Source organism: Micromesistius poutassou (assembly GCF_964030765.1).
Source record: "Micromesistius poutassou genome assembly, chromosome: 14".
In the NCBI taxonomy this organism is placed as follows: domain Eukaryota; kingdom Metazoa; phylum Chordata; class Actinopteri; order Gadiformes; family Gadidae; genus Micromesistius; species Micromesistius poutassou.
Genome location: NC_140284.1, coordinates 2,187,314 through 2,212,400, shown reverse-complemented (window position 1 = coordinate 2,212,400; position 25,087 = coordinate 2,187,314). Strand labels below are relative to the sequence as shown.

The 25,087-nt window shown below is 46.4% G+C and overlaps 1 protein-coding gene across 1 annotated transcript in view; it reads left to right on the top strand.

The window, feature by feature from the left end:
• parp4 (poly (ADP-ribose) polymerase family, member 4) overlaps positions 1–12,293 on the top strand; it is a 24,840-nt gene extending 12,547 nt beyond the window's left edge. The window contains 13 exon segments of the mRNA XM_084478865.1: positions 1,273–1,460; positions 2,058–2,157; positions 2,481–2,651; positions 2,802–2,882; positions 4,122–4,202; positions 4,467–4,562; positions 6,035–6,574; positions 6,578–6,580; positions 6,582–7,984; positions 8,344–8,467; positions 9,578–9,680; positions 10,220–10,352; positions 11,301–12,293. Coding sequence (XP_084334991.1) covers positions 1,273–1,460; positions 2,058–2,157; positions 2,481–2,651; positions 2,802–2,882; positions 4,122–4,202; positions 4,467–4,562; positions 6,035–6,574; positions 6,578–6,580; positions 6,582–7,984; positions 8,344–8,467; positions 9,578–9,680; positions 10,220–10,352; positions 11,301–11,511 — 3,234 coding nt within the window. The 3' untranslated portion in view covers positions 11,512–12,293.
• Positions 12,294–25,087: the final 12,794 nt, after the last annotated feature.

The following is a 25,087-nucleotide window of genomic DNA, read 5'->3' as shown; positions in this document are numbered from 1 at the left end:
GTTCTTTGTTTAAACACAAATACATAATACATACATATGCATTAGAACTAGGATATAGGTAATAATGTTTCATTCTTTGTTGCAAAGAGCCATGCTATGCGTGGCTGGGAAATTAGCTCGCAGGTAAAAAGTAGAGCTGCATGATGTATTGTTTTCGTATCGAAATCACGATACGCGCATGTGCAATATAAAATAATACATTTATATATATATATAAGGTTAGCCTAACCGTAACCCTTTTTTTTTTAAAAATAAATAACCTTGTACGGTTCTCATCTTCCATGACTAATCTACAAGAGAAGTCTTTAAGAGTTAACGGGTTCTTTAATCTACAAGAGAAGTCTTTAAGAGTTAAGGGTTCTTTAATCTACAAGAGAAGTCTTTAAGAGTTAAGGGTTCTTTAATCTACAAGAGAAGTCTTTAAGAGTTAAGGGTTCTTCAATCTACAAGAGAAGTCTTTAAGAGTTAAGGGTTCTTTAATCTACAAGAGAAGTCTTAAAGAGTTAAGGGTTCTTCAATCTACAAGAGAAGTCTTTAAGAGTTAAGGGTTCTTTAATCTACAAGAGAAGTCTTTAAGAGTTAAGGGTTCTTTAATCTACAAGAGAAGTCTTTAAGAGTTAAGGGTTCTTTAATCTACAAGAGAAGTCTTTAAGAGTTAAGGGTTCTTTAATCTACAAGAGAAGTCTTTAAGAGTTAAGGGTTCTTTAATCTACAAGAGAAGTCTTAAAGAGTTAACAGGTTATTTAATCTACAAGAGAAGTCTTTAAGAGTTAAGGGTTCTTCAATCTACAAGAGAAGTCTTTAAGCGTTAAGGGTTCTTTAATCTACAAGAGAAGTCTTAAAGAGTTAAGGGTTCTTCAATCTACAAGAGAAGTCTTTAAGAGTTAAGGGTTCTTTAATCTACAAGAGAAGTCTTTAAGAGTTAAGGGTTCTTTAATCCACAAGAGAAGTCTTTAAGAGTTAAGGGTTCTTGGATACAGTTTGTTGCTAGGGAACGACACTTTGTCGAGAGTGCCTTGCAATTGTCGCCACAACAAAAAGGCAACACGACCGATTTATTTTCCAATTGAACTCCCCGCCACAAAGCTCCGTATAACGAGTGCAAAGCCGTGTCTGACCGCCAGGCAGAGCCTCAGCAAACGACGTCGGATGCCTCCGCTGCAAAAACCGCCCCCACCGTCATTATCCAACGATTCAAAATCCAATATCATCGCGCGGCCCCAAGTAACCGCTCAGTTCACATTTTAGAACAACGCTACCATCTCGTCACAGGCTCCGCCGCCGACAGGGGGCGGCACCGAGCTGTGGCGGCCCCTGAGGGCCCTCAGCCTGCTGCCTCCCTCCCCGGGGCCCCGGAACCTGCTCCTGCTGTCGGACGGCCACGTCCAGAACCCGGGCCTCTGCCTCCAGCTGCTCCGGGACAACAGCCAGCACACCCGCCTCTTCACCTGCGGCCTCAGGTCAGCCCTCCCCGGACCACCCCCCCCACCACCTCGTGGTCACCTGAGTGGTTTTTATATCGAAGGTGTCTCTGGAGTACAGAACACAAAAAGTTTGTTTTTCTGATGAAAAAAACGAGTGTAATATTGAACGACGATCTGTGATGTGACTACCGTGACTACATATTGATTTTAATTGTTAGTAATTGCTGTTAATAATGAGTTACAGAATTTTTTTTTTTTTTTTTTTTTGGCTTCTGAAAATCGTTTAAGATATTTAAACATGCACCGGGTCAAACTGACCCCGGAAAACATTTTAGTTGTACATGACGAAGGAACATAACAGGAGGGTTAAGACATTCACAGAGCCACGTAGAGGGTGGTGGTTGGGAGGCTAGAGTCCCAGCTCAAGGCTTCTGGGTTCGAGACAACCCAGTCCAGCTCCTGAGCTAAGCCCACACATAATTCATGGTCAACAACAAAATAACTCTATGATGCGCTGTCACATTTACAAATGTTCAAGTGTGTGTGTGTGTGTGTGTGTGTGTGTGTGTGTGTGTGTGTGTGTGTGTGTGTGCGTGTGCGCGCGCGCGTGTGTGTGTGTGTGTGTCATCTCAGCTCAACAGCCAATCAGCACATGTTGAGAACCCTGGCACAGGCCGGGGGCGGAGCCTATGAAATGTTTGACACGAAAACCGAACACAAGTGGAAAGAAAAGGTGAGGCTTACGTTAAACGATAATAGTGTGACGGTTCCTACCTCTCGACGCTCAGGAAGGAGCTCCTACAAAAAGAGCTTTCGGCGAATACACAATTGAGTGACGGCGAGCCAAACAGTAGCGCATGCAGCATACGGCCATCAGATGGCGATGAAGAACATGTGTTGTGATGGAAGCAATTTAGCAATTTCCTCTGAAACTCGCTGCAATACATTCATTGTGTGTGTGTGTGTGTGTGTGTGTGTGTGTGTGTGTGTGTGTGTGTGTGTGTGTGTGTGTGTGTGTGTGTGTGTGTGTGTGTGTGTGTGTGCGTGTGCGTCTAGGTGGCCTCTCAGGTGAAGCGTATGGGTTCACCGGGCTGCAGCTCGGTGTCCGTAAAGTGGCAGCAGTTCAACCCCACGGCGCCCCCCCCCGTCCAGGCCCCCCAGCAGCTCCACGCCCTCTTCAACGACCACCGCACGCTGGTGTACGGCTTCGTCCCGCACTGCACACAGGTCTGTGTGTGTGTGTGTGTGTGTGTGTGTGTGTGTGTGTGTGTGTGTGTGTGTGTGTGTGTGTGTGTGTGTGTGTGTGTGTGTGTGTGTGTGTGTGTGTGTGTGTGTGTGTGTGTGTGAAATGAACCTGTCACCTCCTCTGTGGGACAGGCCCGTCTCCATGGGAACCTGAGTGGGATGGAGGTGGTCACCATGGTTTCCACCAGCGAGCTGCAGAAGACCAGGGGCACGGTACGATGCTCACACACACACACACACACACACACACACACACACACACACACACACACACACACACACACACACACACACACACACACACACACACACACACACACACACACTCTAACGTCTTTTTCCCACGTCAATAAAATAATTGCACGTGATTGAGCTGAATGGTGCGGAAGCTCATGCATTCACATGAGTAAAAAATATATATATCACTTTATCTCGTAATTATGAGATAAGGATGGGAGCCTTTTAATAAAAGCAAGCGCACACTTCCTACTTATTTCCTACTTTGAATGACTTTCCTGCAGAAGTCTGCATTCAGTCTCTTCTGCTCCTCCCTGTGTCGGTTCAGTGGAAGAAGTTTGCTTCAGGCGAATCACGCCTAAACGCATACCTCCACCTACTGGTTAGGACTGTGGACGTGCAACAATTTGTCGGTTGTTGGCGATTTGACAGGCTTATCTTTGATGTCACTCAATGGCATGTGTTAATCTCTCAAAGTAGGAAAGTCATTCACAGTAGGAAATGAGTTGGAAATGTGCGCTTGCTTTTATTAGAAGGCTGTTTAGATCCTCAGCATGGATCCTATCCTTATCTCGTCAATTACAACATAGTTATCTCGCAATTAGAAGATAATTATCTCATAATTATGAGATAACGTGATTTTTTTTTTTTAAACTCATGTGAATGCAATGAGCTTCCGTAGAATGGGACTACATTATTTTGTTGCACTTGGTTCAACTGAATTAATCAGTTTAACAAACCTCAATCAGGTATCTCTGTCAGTCACCCTCGTTAATGTATATGTTGTACGACATGAATGTTTCTCAAAACACAAGTCCTCTAATTGCATCCATCCAGTGTCCTCATTGCACCTGACCCTCACATCAAACATTTCTTTCAAGGAAACAAGGAGCATTTACAGAATATGGTTCAAAGATAGAGAGAAAGTTACATGTGTAGAAACTCAGACAAGGGTTTGTTATTTTTTGTATAAACCGATGAACAGAAAAGATAAAGGAAATTGTGAGACTGCAGATGGTTGTGAAAATAACAACCACAAGCCGCCACCTCTTTGACAAACTGAGAAAGAACACGCAGTAGGCCTACAAACCACGATGAATCATCCAGACGCCAACATCACCAGCACCAACCCCCTGCCACTGGTACATATGCATACATGTATACATTTATCCATTCATATGGCCATGGTGTCGTCTGCGTGTTTGCTCTTAACAGTTCCTCCACCAACTGACGGCGAGAGCAGTCATCAGAGACTATGAGAACGGAACGCTGTCCATCAGCCAAGCTGAGCATGAGGTGTGTGTGTGTGTGTGTGTGTGTGTGTGTGTGTGTGTGTGTGTGTGTGTGTGCGTGTGTGTGTGTGTGGCTGTTGGTGTGGTTGTGTGTGTGTGGACTGCATATAAATAGTACTTCTATAGGCACTTTGTTGCTTTGTCAATCAAAGCACTACATGTATTAGTGCGTGTGTGTGCGTGTGTGCGGCGCGCATGCGTACAGATGTATGCCGTGAACATGATCCTGTGGAGGGTTTGTTCAGCTTTCTTTCATCGGCTTTTCCAGGGCAAGAAGGCGGAGCTTAAGTCGTTCATCATAGAGCTGAGCAAAGAGTTCTCCATCCTGTCCCAGTTCACCAGCTTTGTGGCCATCGAAAAGAGGGTTAGTACACGCATACTGCTACACAAACACACTACGCACACATACTATGCTTTCCTCTTTCTTGTCGACGGTCCCTTCTTCCTACCTATTATACTCTCTTTGCTCAAGGCATCCTTTCGTCCATCCTTGTATCCTGAATAAAATTATTCTTTCCCTCCTACATTGTTTATTCCCTTTCTCCCACATAATTCCCTTCCTTACTTGACGGCGTCAGTAATGCTGCTGGATGGATATGGAAGATTAAACATAGCCAGTTGCACCTCCAGTGAATTGAGATTTGGGGCCCTATCTTGCGCCCGGCGCAATTGACTTTCTGCACCCGACGCATGTGTCGTTGCTAGTTTGCACCCGGCGCAAAGCTGATTTTCCCCCGCAGCAACCAGGCGCCACTACACTTGCGCCTGGAGAGGCGTGTCGGCGAAAAGCAGGGGCGTGTTCCGGCGCAAGTGATACTTGGTGCTATTTTACCGATCTAAGCATTGCGCCAGTACAATTGCGCAACTGACCGGGAAATACCTAGTCTAAAGTCAGTGGCGGATAGCGCAGTTGGTGTTGCTATTTTGACGTGCCATGGCAGGTCGGAACTGCAACATACGCTTACACACACGTAGGCTATACACGGCACAAATATGCAAACGATTAGGCTGATTTAAATATTATGATGTCAACGATTGTTCATATGAGTGAAACTGCATTCCATAGGGGCTGCATGAATGAACACAGTAGAGTAGGCTATGCCATGCGTTTAAGTAATAATAATAATAATAACAATAATAAACTCGAGCAAAGTATATTCCAGCCTCCCAAAACAAAATCTTGTTTTAAAATCTTGTGTAACAGCTGATACAGCGGTAAGTTATACTTTTAAATCAATGCATCTGCAAACACCGTACAGCAAACACATATTCTCTTGACACAGACATCGTTTACAAGCCCGTATGTTTCGGGATTGATGAAGATTTGATCGTGAGAAAACGTAGTTTTACTGCGAATGATTGTTTAAAAGAACGAATGCGGGTGATGCTTGGTGCGCGTGTGCGCCCATCTGTTTAAACACACGCAAACTAAACACGTAACACATAATACAGTCCATGGCGATGTATATTAACAGGGGGACACATGCATATTATGAACACAAGTCGATAACGATAATGTATACAATACTGGTATCAAACGATGTCAAATGTCAAATGCGCTGGCTCTTAAAGGGGATGGGAGATGGCACTCTCATTGGTTTATTTCACGTTACGCCCAAAACACACCTACAGGTTTCAGCCCAACCCATTTTAGATTTGCGTCGGGCGCAAAGCTCATTTATCTCGCCGTCATAATAGCAACAGTGCCATAGAACCGCCCACAAAGCTACTTTGACTTTGTCCCACCCTCATACAACTCTGCGACGTCCTTGACTACACGCAGACTTCAGAGACGGGGGTTATCGTGGGTATAATGTTCCTCTTGTCCCCCTCCAGGACCCACAACGTCCAGAGGAGCCAGAGCTCACAGACATCTCTAAAATAATTGCAGAAGAAGATGTGGACTTCCTGCCGTACATGGGTTGGAACGAGGAGGAGGAGGAGGAGGAGGAGGAGGAGGAGGAGGAGGAGGAGGAGGAGGACGACGAGGAGGACGAGGAGGACGACTGGGGTTGTATCATGGAGAAGGACCATGGGGGAGAAGAGATGGCCATGCGGAGGAAGATGGAGGTGTTAGATTATGAAGAGGCGGAGGAAGAGGACGACGATGGGGACGATATGGCGTTCGGTTTGTCACTCGATTTTGCACACAAATATGCACACGATTGTGAATATTCGGATTTTGGATACGATCGAGAGGAAGCCTCTCTTCGCCCTTTCCCTCCTACACGCCCCGTCGCTGCGGCCCCTCCCCCCCCCCCCCCCACCACCTACCTCTTCCTTAAAAAGTGGAGTGCGGAGAGCTGCCCCTCCTCCTCCTCCCCCTCCTTCTCCTCCTCCCGTCTTACACAGGTCCGAGCCGGCTCGTGCACGTCCTAGAATCTACAATGGCAGGCAGAGAGGCGCTCCCTCTCCTCCTCCTCCTCCTCCTAGCCAATCACAACCTCACTTTAGTTCCCTCTTATGCAGTGAGAGAAGAGAATCTCCTCCTAGCCAACCACAGCCTCTCTCTAGCGCCCCCTCACGCAGGCTGGCTGGTGCATCTCATCCTAGCCAATCACAGCCTCTCTCTAGCGCCCCCTCACGCAGGCTGGTTGGTGCATCTCGTCCTATCACATCACAACGTCTCTTTAGCTCCCTCTCACCCAGTAACAGTTTCTTACTGTGTGAGCAGTCTCCTCCTATCCCATCACAATCTAGCGCCCTGCCACGCCTGTCTCTCTGTGGATCCCGCTTTGACAGGCAGGTCAGTAGTGGTGCTCCTCCTCCTCCTCGCCCATCACAACCTTTCTCCAGCGCCCCATTGGACCTTAGGCAGCGTAAGGCCCCTCCTACTCCCCTATTCGGTGCTGCCTTCAGCGGCTCCTTTGGCCTGCAGCGTGACGCAGCTACTGGTCCCCTATTCGGTGCTGCCTTCAGCGGCCCCTATGACCTGCAGAGTGACACAGCTCCTACTCCCCTACTAGGTGCTCCCTTCAGCGGCCCCTATGGACCTACTGGTCCCCTAGAAGGTCTTTCCTGCAGGGGCCCCTATGGCCTGCAGCGTTATTCACCTCCTAGTCCCCTAGAAGGTGCTCCCTTCAGCGGCCCCTATGGCCTGCAGCGTTATTCACCTCCTAGTCCCCTAGAAGGTGCTCCCTTCAGCGGCCCCTATGGCCTGCAGCGTTATTCACCTCCTAGTCCCCTAGAAGGTGCTCCCTTCAGCGGCCCCTATGGCCTGCAGCGTTATTCACCTCCTAGTCCCCTAGAAGGTGCTCCCTTCAGCGGCCCCTATGGCCTGCAGCGTGATTCACCTCCTAGTCCCCTAGTAGGTGCTCCCTTCAGCGGCCCCTATGGCCTGCAGCGTGACGCGGCTCCTGGTCTCCAGTCCCAGTCTTTCTCCAGCCCTCCCTCCAACAGCGGGGGTCTCTTTGGAGCAAAGGAACCGCTGAGCAACCGTGCAGATCTTGTACCCCATGGTCGTACGCCTCGTGGTGCAGGCGGTTTTGGGTTTAGCAGTCCTCCCCAAAAGAAGTTCGGTGTAGATCGAGCAGAAGAGGATGTGGTAGAAGAGGACATGGTGCTGGAGTCTCCCATGGTGCGGAAGTCTCCCATGGTGCTGGAGTCTCCCATGGTGCTGGAGTCTCCCATGGTGCTGGAGTCTCACATGGTGCTGGAGTCTCCCATGGTGCGGAAGTCTCCCATGGTGCAGGAGTCTGTGTCTATTCCTCAACACCATTCCTCAGTCTTGAAGAGGAAGAGTATGGATCGATCCTCAGTGATCCTCAGTCGTGTTCAGTCTGCTGAGTGAGTTGCAACCATCCCGCTGTCTTTGAGAGTTGTAGAAGATTCCCGGTTCATCAGTTAATGGTGAAGCTTTGTCTTCACTTCAGCCATCACTCCGCTAATGTCCAGTTCGCTTACGTCTTGATAGGTGATGTATCGTTAGCTGATGTTTCGTTAGCTGGTATCTCATTAGCCAATGTGTCGTTGGCTGATGCCTTGTCAGCTTGTGTTTGTAGGCTGATGTTTTTTTTATGGTTAACTTTTATATTTTCTTGTCCTTTTGAACCTGGTCAGTTTTTGGGCTAACAACTGTGGTAGAAACATTCTGACCTAATGGTCAAATTCATGTCATACATTTTTTTTATGTTGTTTGTCTAAAGGAGAGCGACAATTGATGTGACATTGATGTGTTGTGGCTGTGATGATGATGATGATGAGATCATCACAATGGAGTCTGAAAATCCGACCACCAAGTGGACCAAAATCTTTCAAATGCAATGTTCAGTAAGTAATTCTTATTTTAGGACCACCACAGAATTACCAGGATTTGGAATTATGTCTCTTTTTCCTATGGAAAACATGATCATACTCTTCATGAAATAATGAGTTGAATTATTAATTTAACAAATTTTACGTCTACCTCAACCCTGACTCTGAAGGCTGTTCATCACAAATGAGCAAATCAGAACATCATCTAAATCAGTTAGGTGAATGACGTTAGACATCACCCTAGGGTTCCTACATTTATAGGTCTGGAAAGTAAGAAAAGGTATGGAATTTGATTTAGTTCATTTCCAGGTCAAGTAATTTAGTATTTGCTATTCTCTTAATTTTAATGCAATTAGCTACACCGACATATATTTATATTCTACAAATCTCTGTCAAAATAGGTTAAAATGCTGCATTTATGGAACCTTAAAAAAATAATTAATCGCCCCCAATCGAGAATCACTGGGAGCGGTTTGGTTAAATATTTATTTTATTATCACATCATAATGAAGTAATGTCTACATTTTTTCCATTACCAATCAATAGTATGTAAGAAACGTCTGTAGGCCTTATGATTATGACCATAACCTAAACCAGAAAAACAACGGTGGTTTTATTATTGATTAACTTTTAAATGCCTTAATTATTGACTCATTGCTGATTCTATGCTGATTCTAGCTTTGGGGTTCACATCAGCATGAACCAGTGATTTAACTCGACCGCTCTAAACCTGGCTGGTTTGTCACACCCTTTTTTTTTTTGTGTGTTTAATTAACCTTGAAACAACGGATAATACTGATACAATTACAATACAGATGTGCCACCAGGACAACATTCTAAAAGTACATTTTGACCCTGGGCATCTTCCAGGCATTCCTTGTTATTGCCAATGAAATGCTACACATGTGTATGTGTATCTATGTCCCTCTACTTATATGTATTCTGTAATTTAATTATATGTCATGATCATATATTTCCACCTGAACTTGGCAGACATTTAGTTGGGTGTTTGTATAGTGTGATTAGACACGCCACATACTGGGTACAGTTGGACACTGTGTATGATTGTACTCTGTGTGCGATTGGTCTGGTCTAACCACACTGTGTTGAATATCTGTGTTCAAGGAGGGCTACTGGGAGTGTTCCGTTGAACTGGGAGTGCTCCTGAAGATGGAAATCCACTCCTTTGCCAACGTATTCCTGAAGAGCAAGGGCATCTGCTCGCTGGGTGGGTGTGGGGGGTGTGGGGGGTGTGTGTGTGTGTGCGTGCGTGCGTGCGTGCGCGTGGGTGGATGGGTTCAGTGTTTTGAAAGTTCACACTTCACAAGAGCTAGCTCAAAGTTCAGTTCACACAGATTCAAATGAAGTAGTTCACGTCCGTAGTTCACAAAAAAATTCAGTTCACAGTCCCAGAAAACAAATTGTTCACGTTTTCCCTTTTTTTATTCCATTCTATTCTTTTCCTCCTCCTACCCATCCACCCCAAGCCCCCAACATCACTTCCACTGCCCAAACTAAATGAGTTACTGTATACTATTATAGAATCAAGATTACTTTTTAAAGCCAAGAAAAAACAATGCGAGTATGTTAAACAATGTGTCCTATTCTGCAGAAAGTGATAAAAGCAGGCTACCCACATCCGCCACTCCTTTACGGCGCTCAGTTTGACTTGGGTGGAGGAACTCTGCGGCTTTTGGCTCGAGACTTACCCTTGTGTGTGTGTGTGTGTGTGCGTGTGTGTGTGTGCGTGTGTGTGCGTGTGCGTAGGCGTGCGGGCGCGTGCGGACATCCTGCGGCTGCTGGCGTCTCTGCTGGTGCTCCAGTTGATGCGGCTGGAGGGTGTGGCTGAGGGGCGGCTGCTGAGGAGCCTGTTCAGCCTGGACACGCCCCCGGAGAGCAGGTCTCTGCCCTGACCGAGCACCACTACAGGGCCCCCCACCCCGACACTACAGGGCCCCCCACCCCGACACTACAGGGCCCCCCACCCCGACACTACAGGGCCCCCCACCCCCCCACCCCGACACTACAGGGCCCTCCACCCCGACACTACAGGGCCCTCCACCCTGACACTACAGGGCCCTCCACCCCGACACTACAGGGCCCCCCACCCCGACACTACAGGGCCCTCCACCCCGACACTACAGGGCCCCCCACCCCGACACTACAGGGCCCCCCACCCCGACACTACAGGGCCCTCCACCCTGACACTACAGGGCCCTCCACCCCGACACTACAGGGCCCTCCACCCTGACACTACAGGGCCCTCCACTCCTCCACCCTGACCCCAGCACCATCGCCGGTTTCCGTGGTTGAGTTTATTGTTGGCAAAACAAGATAGTTCAAAAATAAGTAGACAGGCATAAAAACGGACAAAACTAAACGAGGGGCTCATACGGCTAACCAGGTACCTCACCCAAAATGAATAGAGAGGTAAGTAAATACTTCAAACTAAAAAGATGCACTAGAAAATGGATAGAAGGAATCTTAAAAGGTCCCATATTGTACCACCGGGTGTGAGTGTGACATCGCCGTTACAAGCCGTTTGGAAAATCTGCCTCTCGTGACATCACACGCGGGGGCCACTCACACTCACACTCACACACCCGGTGGTACAACACGGGACCTTTAACACAACGAAAGGGAAACAACAGAAACGGAACACACAACATCATGACGGTCATGTTGGCCGACGCCCAGCTGAGCGGTGACCGCTAGGGTCCGCGGGGGGGAACACGTGCACACACACACACACACACTCCATACACACGTATATAGAAGGTGTGTTGTCACAAGCGTGTGTGTGTGTGTGTGCGCGTGTGTCAAAGCCTCAATCAGAATGTGTTTGCAGATGTGGCGAGCGCTGGCGAGCGGTGCGGCGGGCGGTGGACTGGGCGCGCCGGGCCGACCACCAGTACCCCTGCATCTACAGCCGGCTGGAGTTTGGACGGAGCTGGGAGTCATCCACGCGCCAGCTCCTGGGCTACGAGAAGCCCCCCGCCGCCTCCCCCCTCAGTGGGCTCGCCCCCTGGAGGGCCGCGCCCCCCCTGGAGGTCCAGTGAACGACGAGACACTGGAAGGATTTCAGGGTTTTTTTTTTTGTAATTAGGTGCCAAGCACAAAGTGTGCGAAGGCAACTTATTGTGATTCTCAATGTTTTTATTATTATTATTATTCCGACACGTTTGACTTACACAGCCTACACCGATCGCACGCTTTTTTACGAAACTCACTAGACGCGTAGAGGTTGCCCCAAAATTAGCAGACAGCAAATATTGCACTGATTGGCCCAAAGGTGGCGCTATACCAACTGCCCAAAAATGCAAACTTTGCACAAGCATATCTCGCCACCGGTTTTAATTTTCTTTCTGTTTCAAAGGTTCACTGCAAACTCACACGGTATATGCCCGTCTCACCCTTTTTGACTCCACACATGCTTACATTGTGACTTTTGCCGATTCCAGTAATGCCGCAACCATCGTAAAAACGTATTCATCTTGGCAATCCCAACAACTGGACCTGAACTGAAGCATTTTCAAATGGTTTGCAGTTGAGATTCATTATGCATGTAATCACACAGGCCTCGTGAACCGATTTCAGATGTTTAATTCAAAGAAAGATGTTTTCTCAGCTTTTTTCACCACATAGAAGTGGTGTTGTTCTAGTTGTGGTGATGTGACTTGAGTTGGTTTTGTATCAGACAGTAGACAATGTTAATGGTGATGATTGTTTCAAATTGTTCTTCAATCAAGGTTTAGAATTAGGTTTGCCAAAAGCAAATGCGTCCATGTGATCTAAATGTGATTAAAATGACCTATTCATGAAAGCTTCAATAAACCATATACCAGGAACCATGTTTCTTAAATATGTGTAACAATGTTTAGATTCTTGTTTAATAACCCTTGTATGTGGAGTCTTCTTCTAACTCTAGTAGGCTCCACCTCAGAGGGATGTCCAGATCCCTTCTGGATATCCTTTACATCATATATAATAATCAGGAATATAATTAAATTAAATAATGAAAGTCATTAAAACAAGACATCAAAAGTAAAGTTAAGTATTGTACTTATTTTCACAATTGGATATACAGTAAGAAAAGAGGACTTGAATCTAAAGTTGATGGTACTGAATAGAAAACAAACCACCTCCTCATGAAGCCCCAGCAGCTCTCAGGTTGAACCAGGGTCCAGGGGCTTTTCAAACTTTAGTCAACAAGCTTTAACTTAATTAACTATTTTAATCCAGGTTTATTAATTCAGGAAGAACACGCAGTAGGCCTACTAAATTATGATGATATGATATATTATATTCATCCTCTTGAATCATCATGTATCATCATGAATGATCAAGACACCAACAAGAGTTTTTATAAATTTTTTATAAATGGATAAACAGAAAAGAAAACTAATGGGAGAATGCTGAAGTTTGTGAAAAAACACCCACCCCAACTATAGTCACTGTGGTCGTATCCAGACTCAGTGGAGCCGTGCTCCAGAGGTGACTGGTCCTTGGTGCACCACTGTGATGTTGACATGTGGAGCCTTGGCTGCTGCGTGACGGAGGAGGTCCTCATTGGACCAGCAGCGTTCTCTGGAGCTGAGGAAATTGAACAACTCCCGCACACCTTAGAGGTAATCCTACAAGCCGCTTGTTGCTTAGTACTGCTAATTAACCATGAGATTAAATTCTCAGTATATTTTTATTAATTTATTTAATAATAATACTGATTAGAAGACAAAACTAGGAAAACAAGCATTACGGTGTGAGTAAGACATGATAATTGATCATTGCTGATTTATACTACAAGGGCGCAGACCTCATTACAACTTCTGGAGGGGGCATCGAACATGTCACCAACATATATCAAATGATCTGCTGTAACTGTAACAGACCACTGAGCATGACTTTAGTTAAGAAGTGTGTGTGTGTGTGTGTGTGTGTGTGTGTGTGTGTGTGTGTGTGTGTGTGTGTGTGTGTGTGTGTGTGTGTGTGTGTGTGTGTGTGTGTGTGTGTGCTCCTTGGTGTACCACGAGAGTTTGGTTCTTGTGATATACACACGAGGTCTGAAACATCTTTAAACCCCGTTTAAACCCTCATTTAAAATGAGGGTTTGTCTAGTGACAGTGCCAAAAGATTGTCTGCACACACACACACACACACAGACACACACACACACACACACACACACATTCACACTCAACAGTAAATCCGTAAACAAATATCTGCTGTGCCCCCTGACAGATTCAAATGTCATGATTTGGATAAAATGGCACGCCACCAATTAAACACCGAGGTGACCAAATGACACTGAAATGACCTTGACTGATTAAATGGTGAAATAACCCAAGAAAATCTTTGATCAAGTCAAATCATTGCATGTTCACTGACAATAAGTCCTGCGTCGTCACACACATATATACTGGAAACCCTTTAATCCACACGACTCTTCTACAGTGGGTCACTGTTTGACATTGGGTTTGTAATCCTGGTGTTTTATTTATGTATAACTGCTTTCTGGCTTATCGTTTTGAGCCTGTGTAACAAACAGGTGAAATTGATCAACTAACTAGACTATTTCAAACTATTTCAACTACTTCATAGAGTTTGTTAAGGATAAGTATGCAATCAATACAGCAAAAAGCAGATGAAAAATATTCTAAAATGCTGCAAAAATAATCAACATGGATCACAGACATACAATAAGTGGCGCGCAAACAATTATTGTGTGTGGGGGCACAGAATTACTGGTAGAGAGATAGACGTCTGGTCTCTTAAACATAATTCAGGGGATTATAGCTACAATTAGGAGACAATATACTTTAAATCTAGCCCTACAGGAAGTGATGTAATTAGGTGACTTAGGCGTCAGGGACACTTGGGAGAGAGCTAGAGACCTGCGGTGAAGAGACCTTTTGCATGGGGGGGCTCTAGCCCTACAGGAAGCGATTCAAAAAGCATCATCAAACAAGTCGTTAAAACCGTGGAAAGCCGTAGAAATAAAATCAATTCATCATTGGAAAGAAATAGGAACGTCCATTCAACCAATCAACCCGTGGGATCGCTCTGTGAACATCTCGAGTCCGTGCCAAAAAAAAAAGATGCTTTACAAAGAAAAACAAAATACTGAAAATACTTCATTAATTCAATACTTGAATCCTTATTTGTCCTGAATCCTTATTCGTGTCAGCTGTGGTATGGGTGGGGTCAGGGGGTCATAAGCTTTCTTGAAGAGGTGAGTTTTGAGTTGACTTTTGAATGTGGTTATCGAGTGGTAGAAATGCAAAGGGGTAACGTGTGTGTGAATGGCATCTGTAAAGGGCACAAAAAGGGGCGTGACCTCAATACTTTGAGTACATAGTATTCAAACGGAGTGGGTTCATGGAGATACGTGTATTGAGTGGATGGGGCGCAGGTCTGGAAATCATTTTAGATCAGAATCTCAGAAGGGGGCCCCAGGGTGAGAAGTTTTGTCAAACTGAACACAGGGGGCTAAAACGTTCATGTGGGTGGTTTTGGACAACCTATTCTATCGATCAAGTTGGAAATTTGAAAGTTGAAAATTTCAGGTTTTTCAATATTTAAATCAGTTAATTTGAGTGTTCATTTCCTTGGTGTTTATTGGGTTTGCGCCTTGTATCCAAATTGCCTTTTATTATCGTCAGAAAGCACAACAGATATTTGTGTATGGATTTACATTTGGTAGGATTCCTTTTAACCAGTATTGATAATCTATTTATCTATCTACAGCAGCTCATGGGGCAAATTCCTAGATTCCTGGTTGGTCCCATGGATGTATGTTTGATGCCTCATGAGACCATCCAGATATTCAAGTTTGCATCTCAGATTGAATATCATAGAAACAAAAAAAGTCCACATACAACAGTTATATATGATAACACCATTTATATTATTAACTTTACAACAGATCCTATACAGACATGTGAATTTGAATTTTTACGTTGACTTTAATCATATCATCTTTATAATCAATCCTATACATACGTCTGAATTAATATTTTTACTTGTGACCATAATCTTATTATTTTTATGTCTATGCATGACCATTAAACCATTAACAGTTGCCTACAACATTTACACACAATGACACTATTGTATTGATGACCTACTAGCTTAGCCTTGAGGTTTAACATGGTCCTAGAATCTATGAGCACAAAAACTTTCAGCTATGTTGTTGAATCACTAAAGTAACCAAGTCATCAGCTGAGATCGCCATGATCAAACTTAAGCCCGTTTCAGACAGTAGAATCTCCTCTTCTCCATACAGTTCCTTGCCTGCTGGCCTCCCCCAGACAGAGTCCCACAGTGGGCCCCGTTGACGGGACACCCGGCCAAGGTGATTTTGCCACCGGCGGTCCGGTCCATCCACAGCCAGCGGCCCGCCAGCCAGCGCAGGCCGATCCACACCTCCTCCGTCAGCGTCCGGGCCATCTCGTCCTGGGCGTAGGATAATTCTGCGCCGCGGCGGAAGCTGTGCAGATCCGATGCGTCCGGTTCGAGGGCCCTGCAGTGGCGGAGAGCCGCCTCCCACGTCTTCTCCTCCTCCAACACCAGGTTATGCTCACAAAGAAAGTAGTACGGCCGCGCGAGACAATCGACGTTGACCAGCTGGCGCCCGTGTACGGCACCGCAGGATTTGTCAGCCTTCGGATACTTCACATACCAGGTCGTGTCAAGCAGGGCGTTATCCTGACCGTTGTTCCACATCCACACGCCGTCCTGCGCTAATCGGAGTCCGACAAAGCACGTCCAATAAGAAGAACAAATCTCTGAGATGGATGATACGTTAAGAGCATTCCTCGCAATGGCCAATTCGCCGTTTCCACCACCGACTGACCTACAGTAGTCATTGGCGGCATCCCAAGTTAACGAGATGCGATACCTTAGGACCAATCTGAGGCCATAGATGCAGCCCTCAACAGGCGGTGGTGGGATGGTGGAGAGGGAGAGAAGGAAGAGGAACCGCCACTGGCCGCATGTGTTCTTCATCACTGCTCAACACACCTGACCTCCTCTGGCAAAGGCTGTCCAGATGAAATGAGAGAGAGGGGGTGAGAGCCAGAATAAGAGTTGAGAGAAAGGGGAGGGAGAGAGATAGATATCACATGACCATAGGTGGACTAGTGGGTGGAGCTGGGAGTCAAGTCGAGTCTCGGAGAACGAACGATACGAACGAGACGAACTGAAACGGGGAATCAGGTCGGTTCGTTCTTGTTAAAGAGTCGTTCATTCAAAAAATTTGTTCGCAAACGACCCATCACTACTCTGTGCTAAGTGGCTTGTAACAGCTAATCACACCCACACCTGGTGGCATGACGAGAGCCCTTTAAGATATTTGTTGTTGGAAGACGATTGACAACACTGGAATGGTCTCCGCTTGGATCTGGTGATGAGCGAACAAACTTTCATGACCTGACGTCAAAAGGCTGAGGAGTTATGCATCTTTAATGTTTTCAATTGATTGCTGTAGCTCCCCCTATGGTCCTATTTGGATGAACATTAGCCTGGTTAACCATGAACTATGTTTCTTTAAGTACACCGAGTTTGGTGAAGTTATCCCCGCCTTTGGGCACCTTACATTGATTGAGCTTGTTACATGCTATGGGTTCCTTAGGAACATTAGTTCATTGTGAGTAGAGACAAATGTCTCATAAATGTCATGTCAAATGTTGGGGGGGGCAAAATACGTAACCAAAAAACGTACTCTCAAAATAAATTCTAAATGGAATGGAAGATAAAAGCACAGGAAGGAAGGGAGAGGATATATTTAGGAGAGGGGAAGGGGAAGGTTATGGTTAGGAGAGGGGGAGGGGGAAAGGTTATGGTTAGGAGAGGGGGAGGGAAGGGTTATGGTTATGAGAGGGTGAGGGAGAGGTTATGGAAAGGAGAGGGTGATGGAGAGGTTATGGTTATGAGAGGGTGAGGGAGAGGTTATGGAAAGGAGAGGGTGATGGAGAGGTTATGGTTATGAGAGGGTGAGGGAGAGGTTATGGTTAGGAGAGGGTGAGGGAGAGGTTATGGAAAGGAGAGGGTGAGGGAAGGGTTATGGTTATGAGAGGGTGAGGGAGAGGTTATGGAAAGGAAAGGGTGATGGAGAGGTTATGGTTATGAGAGGGTGAGGGAGAGGTTATGGTTAGGAGAGGGTGAGGGAGAGGTTATGGTAAGGAGAGGGTGAGGGAGAGGTTATGGTTATGAGAGGGTGAGGGAGAGGTTATGGTAAGGAGAGGGTGAGGGAGAGGTTATGGTTATGAGAGGGTGAGGGAGAGGTTATGGAAAGGAGAGGGTGAGGGAGAGGTTATGGAAAGGAGAGGGTGAGGGAGAGGTTATGGTTAGGAGAGGGGGAGGAGATAGATGTGGTTGGGACGAGGGGAAGATAGAGATGGATCTGGGAATGAAGGGTGACTGTACCTAAGGGATGAGGGAGAGAGTTGGTGCAGAGGCTGAAGAGGAGAGCTTGAATCAACCTCCACTCTGCTGCTCTTCTTTGAGAGGGTAAGAGACCAAGTCACGTTGGTCTCCAGGCCAAAGAGAGACAGGTCTGAGATGTGATGTTGGGCGAAGTGGACTTAAAGTAATTTTTAGTTGGTCCCTTTTTGAATGTTGGTGTAATCTCTGCTTAAGATTCGCCCACACAGACCGCGTATAAACATAAATAGGAAGCTTCCAATGAGCATTTCAATCAACAGAAGTCAATAGGCTACACACTCGGGAAAGGGTGTGCTGACTGCTCTTCCTACGTTTGGTTAATTTAAATCTATGATTTCTGAATTGCTCTTTTTGTATTGTATATACTTTATATATATTTTTATTGTAATTTTTATGATGTTATCCTTGTTATTGTGTTTGGTGTATGCTCGTCGTCACTGTAAATGAGGGAAACCTTAGTGTCTCTCGAGGGAAAATAAAGGTTATTGATTGTGTACCCTGCCTCGTTAAATCAATGAGCTTGGTGTTTTGATTTCACGAATAGGTTATCGGCTGTGTCACTACCAATCTGTCCATGCGCATCTCTCAGAGTGACGTAGCCCCAAGGCATTGATAAAAAAAAAAAAAGACGAATCACGTTGATTAAAGAAGTAACTTATTAATCTCCGTTAACTGCGGGTAGCACATTTCCTAGCCAGCGAAACCTAGTTTACGACAACAAACAAAAACGGACTCAAGGATCTTGACAGTTCTGTTAATATCTTTCCAGTAGAGGGCGCACTACACTAGGGCGAACAGTAGCTAGGGCTTTTAGCCTGCTGTGGATGAATTGTAAACAGATTTATTTTTATGACAAACTTTGAAGCTTCATTCATACCCTCAACCCCCAGAACTAACTGCTTTATTTCCTGTCTCTCCCTAACCCTGTACTCTGAATGATGATTTGATGATTTGTTTATCTTTGCCTATAAAGTAATGATGACATTATACTTTATTAGTTTTATATTAAAAAAAAGATATATATCATGTGAAAAATATATATCATGTTTCTGCTGAGTAAGTGGTAATGACAGTAATGACAAACTCCTGCGTTCACCCGATGAAGTCAAAGGAAAAGACACAAGGGGGCCAAAGACGGTCTCCTTGTCGGGGCGTGAGTGTGTGTTTGGATGTATGGACGCTTTACTAGCACCGCTTCCCACAACCCTCCCATGAGGCAGTGCCCGGCGGGACTCAAATACATGACCCCGCCGACCTTCCTGCCCGCGGCCCGGACCCATGTCCTCCTTACTCCCGCCTCTGCCGGCAGCGGTGAGTTACGACCTCTCTCGTGCGCCCGCGCCCGGGCACAATGCGGCGGCTGTGATTGTGTTTCATTTCTGATGGCAGAGCAAGAAAAAGACAAAAAAAGTCCAAAAAAAAAAAAAAAAGACGTGTTCCTGTGAGACTGGGGGCTGGATTTATGAGGCCTGTCCTGGCCCCCGAGGTCCGGCGTGCTCTCTGATCTGCTTTTACTCCACTGACCCAGCGACCCCTGGGGGTCATTACAGAGGCCCCCCCCCATCCCCCCCCCCCCCCCAGGCTGAATGGTCCCGCTGGCTGCCAGCCCATCTCATGCTGCTTGTTTTCCAATCAAATCACTGTATTTAAAAAGGACACGAGTGTGGAGCCAAGTCCAAACAGGCATCTGCTGGAAATTGTTTCCCTCGCAATTATTTCAGGCAGTAACCCTTCTCCCCAATGCCCCCCCCCCCGCCCCGCCCCGGCTCGGACCACCCCCCCCCCCCCCCCCCCGCCCCCCCCAGGGCTCATAGAGGGACGTCAGCTAGTGCTTTTGTTGGTTGCTTGCCTGTTGGTTGCTGAGGGAAATCCCTCTCGGTGGTCGGTAACGGCACAACGTCCAGGGAGGTGGCTGTACTGCGGCGCCGGAAACAACCCGTGGCAGAAGAAGGCTATCGGAGAATGGAACGCTTGTTTGGAAAAAGGAGTTTAAACAGAGTCACAGCCACACGTTCTCCTACAGTGTCTGGGTCCACTTTAGAATGGGCTGGTGCTCCACTCTGGCAACCTCGTCAGGAGGACACGAGGCTGTGTTTGTTCTGCTGAAAATATGAACTTTCAGAGTTGGTATTTGGTCAACGTTATTCTGGAATGACGTCTGTGTGGGTCCGCCGTTGTGCTTGCCAGAGGGCCGGACACCATCTATCAGAGAACTTTAATAGAGAAAGCGTGTTGTAGCACAAGTGTTACGGCCCCCACGCCCCCCCCCCCACCCATGTAGCGGGAGAGATGTCATGGGTGCTAATGCTTTGCCACCTAAAATGGGACATTTTGTCACCTCCCCGGGTGCTAAAAGCAGAGGTCTCAACGTGGACGTTGACCTGGTTGCAGAGTCTTATCTCAGCGAATTTTCGACACCCTGAGCACTGAAAAATAAAAGATGTGTGGTTAGTTCCAGGGCTGTGGGGGTGCAGGTTGTCGCTGTGTGACGCGAAGGATTCCCTTTTAAATAAAGTGTTGTAACATTGCCACTTGGCTCATCTGTTAAAACACAGCATCGACAATTCTACCTCCATGTTTGTCTGACGTCAGACGCTGTAAGCAGCGTGGACAGTGAACAGATCCCGTGAACCACAAGGATTGAAAAATAATCGAATCAGTTTGGTCCGTGACTTCTGCTGTTGTGTAGATACACAAACTGTTGTGTTGGGTTGTGCAGTAACAGTATAGGCATCTCTGTAGCTATCAGCAACAACTATGTCCAACTTTACAATGTATAAAATGTAACCTTTCGAAAGTTTAATTATGAGACTTTATTAAGGACTGTGCTTCCTTCGTACTTCGAAATGGCAACGGCACCATTAATTTATATTGTTTAGTCATGATCGTTTTGCCTATTTGTCTAAATTGATTGATAGCAGTCATGGGCTCTTGAATCAATTTCAGAACGATGCTTTCAACAAAGCATATTTTCTTTGTACAAAATCCCCACAATTGCTGACCAGATGGCTGTGAGAGACAGCTGTTGTTGTGAAGGAAGTGGTCACTGTACCTTGCGTAGAGCCCCTTAGACCAGCAGGCCATGTGACCTGCGTCAAGCATCTGGGAGTGTGTGCATGTGACATGACATGAATTTGCTGATGAGTAATATTTAATTTTTTCTCTTTTTGAGTACCAGATCGCCTGGTGTGGAAGAGTTTCTTCCCTTCTCATTGCAATGACCCATTTGACATGTGTATCTTGTATAATATATATATTTCCAAATAATAGTTATTTTTGAATGTCACTGTATTTCACTGCAGGCACCAACCTATGTTAGCCAATAATGACTGGTGTCATAAACAGACTGTTAAGCCCTTTGAGACTGTACCTGTGATTCAGGGCTATACAAATACTGAAAAACAAATTGAATTGAATTGAATGTTTTCTCTCTTACTCCTAACCCTTTGTTTGACTCAACGCAAAGCTAACCTTTAGCTTGGCTCAACCCAAAGCTAACTTGTAGCTTTTCTCAATGCAAAGATAACTCGTCGATCTTTGTCGAATTCGGGCTAACCTTTAGTTTGGCACAGTGCCAGCTCTGTGCAGCCTTGGTTCATTGCCAGGCTAACCCTTAGGTTGGGGTCCGTCGGGGAGACTTGACTCTCTGGTCTTCAGGGGATTTGTCAGCCCGGCTAGGGGTTGTCCGCGGTGCCAAAGAGCAAGGCTCTGCAGCTGGGACGCACCGCGATCCAGCTGGAGTCCTCTTGGTTTAATGTGCAGCGGTGGCTGTGCGGCTTCATTTAGCATTCCTTCCAAAGCGCGCCGTGTGAGCTGGGCGCACAAAGAAAGAGACACACCGGCCATGCAGCATCTCTGGAGTCGTGAGTCGTGTGTGTGTGTGTGTGTGTGTGTGTGTGTGTGCGTGTGCGTGCGTGCGATGTGCCTGCAAACTGTCTAAAATGAATCTCACTGTCTCACTGTGTTTCCATTTCATTCAAGATTTTCCCCACACAAAGTCTGCATGTGATTGACGGTTGTGGGGGTATCAGACAAGCTCTTGGAGCAGAGCTGTTCCTTAACAACTTCTCCGTCGTAAGTCTTTACGGAAGGTAAAGTTGACATCTGACGCGCTGGTCCCAGTGCATTAATACAAAGAGCAGGTCGGGCAACAGGTTCAGTTTTGTTTGTCTATTGCTATTTATTCCTGTATTCTGTTTCCTTTTCTCTAATGTTAATTGGTATGCTGCTGAAAAACCTTTGGGAGCGATAAAAACTTAATTTTTCATTCTTTATATTTCTTTATCGTTCTCTCTATCCATCCCTCGACCTACCCATATACAGTATATCTATCCATATATATATATATATATATATATATATATATATATATATATATATATATATATATATATATCCTTACCTCTTCATGTCTACCTATCCATATACCAGGTATCTCTCTCTTCCTCTCCACTTAGAACCAGCTCCAGTGAGCCTTCATCCAGGAGCTTGAACATGCAGCTGCTCTTCACCATGCGTGGGTTCATCATGGTACATGCAACGTTGATTTATTTTCTCAAGGTTTTGGGAGGTTTCTTGGAAGGCCAGGAGTCCAGAGAGAAGGACCAGCCAAACCCGCAAGTCTGAAACAGAACCCCGTGCTGCCTCTGTGGTCTTTGCTCAGTACATTTACTTTACCACACAAGCAGATGTACCAAAAAACGGATTTAGATGGAAACGCTGGAATGTACCGAAGAAAGTGTACGAAAGCAAGCAATACTTTTATTTGTTGAATAACATTGATGTCTGCTAGCTATGATTAGTAATGGCATTAAGGGAGTCAGCGGTGAACATTTATTTCTGTGGACATTGTGATCCATCCCTGCTTATAGAAGAGGGACACACTCATTCATTTCAAAGAGGAGAAAGGCAGAGGGAGGAGGGAGTGGAGGGCGTACATTCTAACGCCGGCTACAAGAGGAAAAAGGAGCTCCCCCCTGACTGACCAGCGGCTCTGAGGTCAGTCCATCCAAGCACTGCACTCCCACTGACTCATAAAGCACGTCTTGAGAACATCAGAAACAGAAGAATCTCCCTTGCTCTGGCGGGCACCACTTTAATGGCATTCCGCAGGGCTCACTCTGCCCCGAGCTCCTGACCTCCACCCTGGCCTGGGTGATGAAGGGTGAGGCTGGTTGATGGAAGTGGGAGAGAGAGGGTGGGGGGGGGGGGGGGTCCGGGGTCCCTCTACGCTCGCCAGGGCCACAATGGGGCCCTTCATGCATGGGAGAGCGTTGCTCCGGGTAGTGCGTGGGTGGGTCATAACCCTAGTGCTTCCGGGGCCCACAGGAACATAGGGGCCGATGCTCTCTCAGGGCGAGAGAGAGAGAGAGAGAAGGTAACCTTGGCTCAGAAGGGACGGGGGTGCATGGTGTCAGGGAATGGGGGGGCTTCGCTGGAAGTCTTCGATGACAGAAAGTGAGTGGAGCCCAAGGCGAGGAAAGGGGCCGGGAGAGAGAGAGGGCCCTTCAGTGTGGTGAATGGCTTCATTATGACGACCTAGAGGTCAAAGGGCAGAAACTGACACACTTCGGTCGTTGGCAAAATGAGCCTTGAAATGTCTTTGATTTTTGTGTCTTTGATTTGTCTTTGGTTTTCACTTCCTCTAGCCCCGCTGATGGCTCATCCATCAAGCAATTGTTTTCTTGTAGACAAATGCATTTATTAATGTCCCGCGAATCGGTGTGTGCCTTGTGTTCACATTGCAGAATCTGAAAGCCGCAGGTAGGATTAATGCTGTTAATGGTACAACAAGCATCACTGTTAAAGGGGAGGCTCTTGTTGGACAATCTCCTACAACCAGACCCCTCTGCCGGTGCACACTGTGTGTTGTGTTGTCTACTGGTGTTAATATTTTAGCAGGCATACTTCAACAAGCAACAGCTAACCAGGGTCACTGTTGCCGTAGAGACAGCTAGGCTCGTACGGCTTTGCTTTGAGATATGACAGCTGGCCAGAGAAGATTCCAAGGAAGGAGTTGAGAATGGGATGGTCCTCCTCTCCCTGTCTTACTGCTCTGTCTCGACCCCTGAGTCCAAGGGTTGGGTAATTAAACACTTCAGGCCCCCAAACGACTAAGGGACACAAGAAGAACTGTTAAATTCTGAATATGTTTACATAACATTGAAGGTGCTGTAGGTAAGATTTAAGAGATATTTGTCAATTTTGAGTTGACTGCCTGTTTATGAGGAAATCTATCTCCTTGGCTTCCTGGCTCATTTCTGACCAATCAGGGGATCCCTTCTCTGGTTGGGACAGCAAATCTGTCTCGTCACAGGTGCGTGAATGCAACAGGAAATCCATGGCAGAGAAATAAAGGGACGGAGGGAAAAGAGAGGGAGTGGATGTTTTTTGGGTTGTTTAGTTTCAAAATCGTGCTCTTCTGCTCTCAAATCGTACCTACAGCTATTTAAACTGTGTGTTTGAAAACTAGCCTAAAACCAGGGATGGACAGAGCAGCGGGCGCAGAGAGGAAATGGAGATGGGCGGCCATCTACTTGATGCCAGGCTAAACAGCAGTTATTATGACGTAGGCTACAACAACATCATACTTGAATTAAAAAAAAACATTATTCCTTGAACATCTGGAAGAACAAACCGTTTTAACCCCAGTGCCAGCGCCGGCGCTAAGGTGAGTCAAAGGGGCCCAGTGTATATTGGCGCTATAGTGTAGGACTAATTTAGCCATCAGCTAGCTCATCTGTCCTGTTAGTTTATCGCCTCATATCTCATGCGCTCGTGTAATAATAACCAACACGTCTGTTTCTAATCAGCTAGGCTGTGTTCTCTCTTTCTCCCTTTGGTTGGGTCTCCGGGCCCTCCGGCTATATACGGGGCCCTCAGGCTGTATGCGGGCCCCTCCACTTTGGGTGAACTGGGAGTTCCAGGGTGGGGGGGGGTAGCAATCAGCGGGATGCACTTCACACTGGGCCCTCCACTGGTGTTGCTGTCCAATTAAAAATATATTTATGGTTTTCTTGAAGCGTAGCTCATAGGGCGTCTTACCCAGAAGTCCTCCCCCCCCCCCGCCCCTCACTAATATGTGCGTGTGGCATGGACACACAAGTGCGATTCAAAATACATTCATGCACGCTCTTGCAGAATCTCACACCAACACACGCGCACACACACACACACTGGTTGTCATTCTTGCTT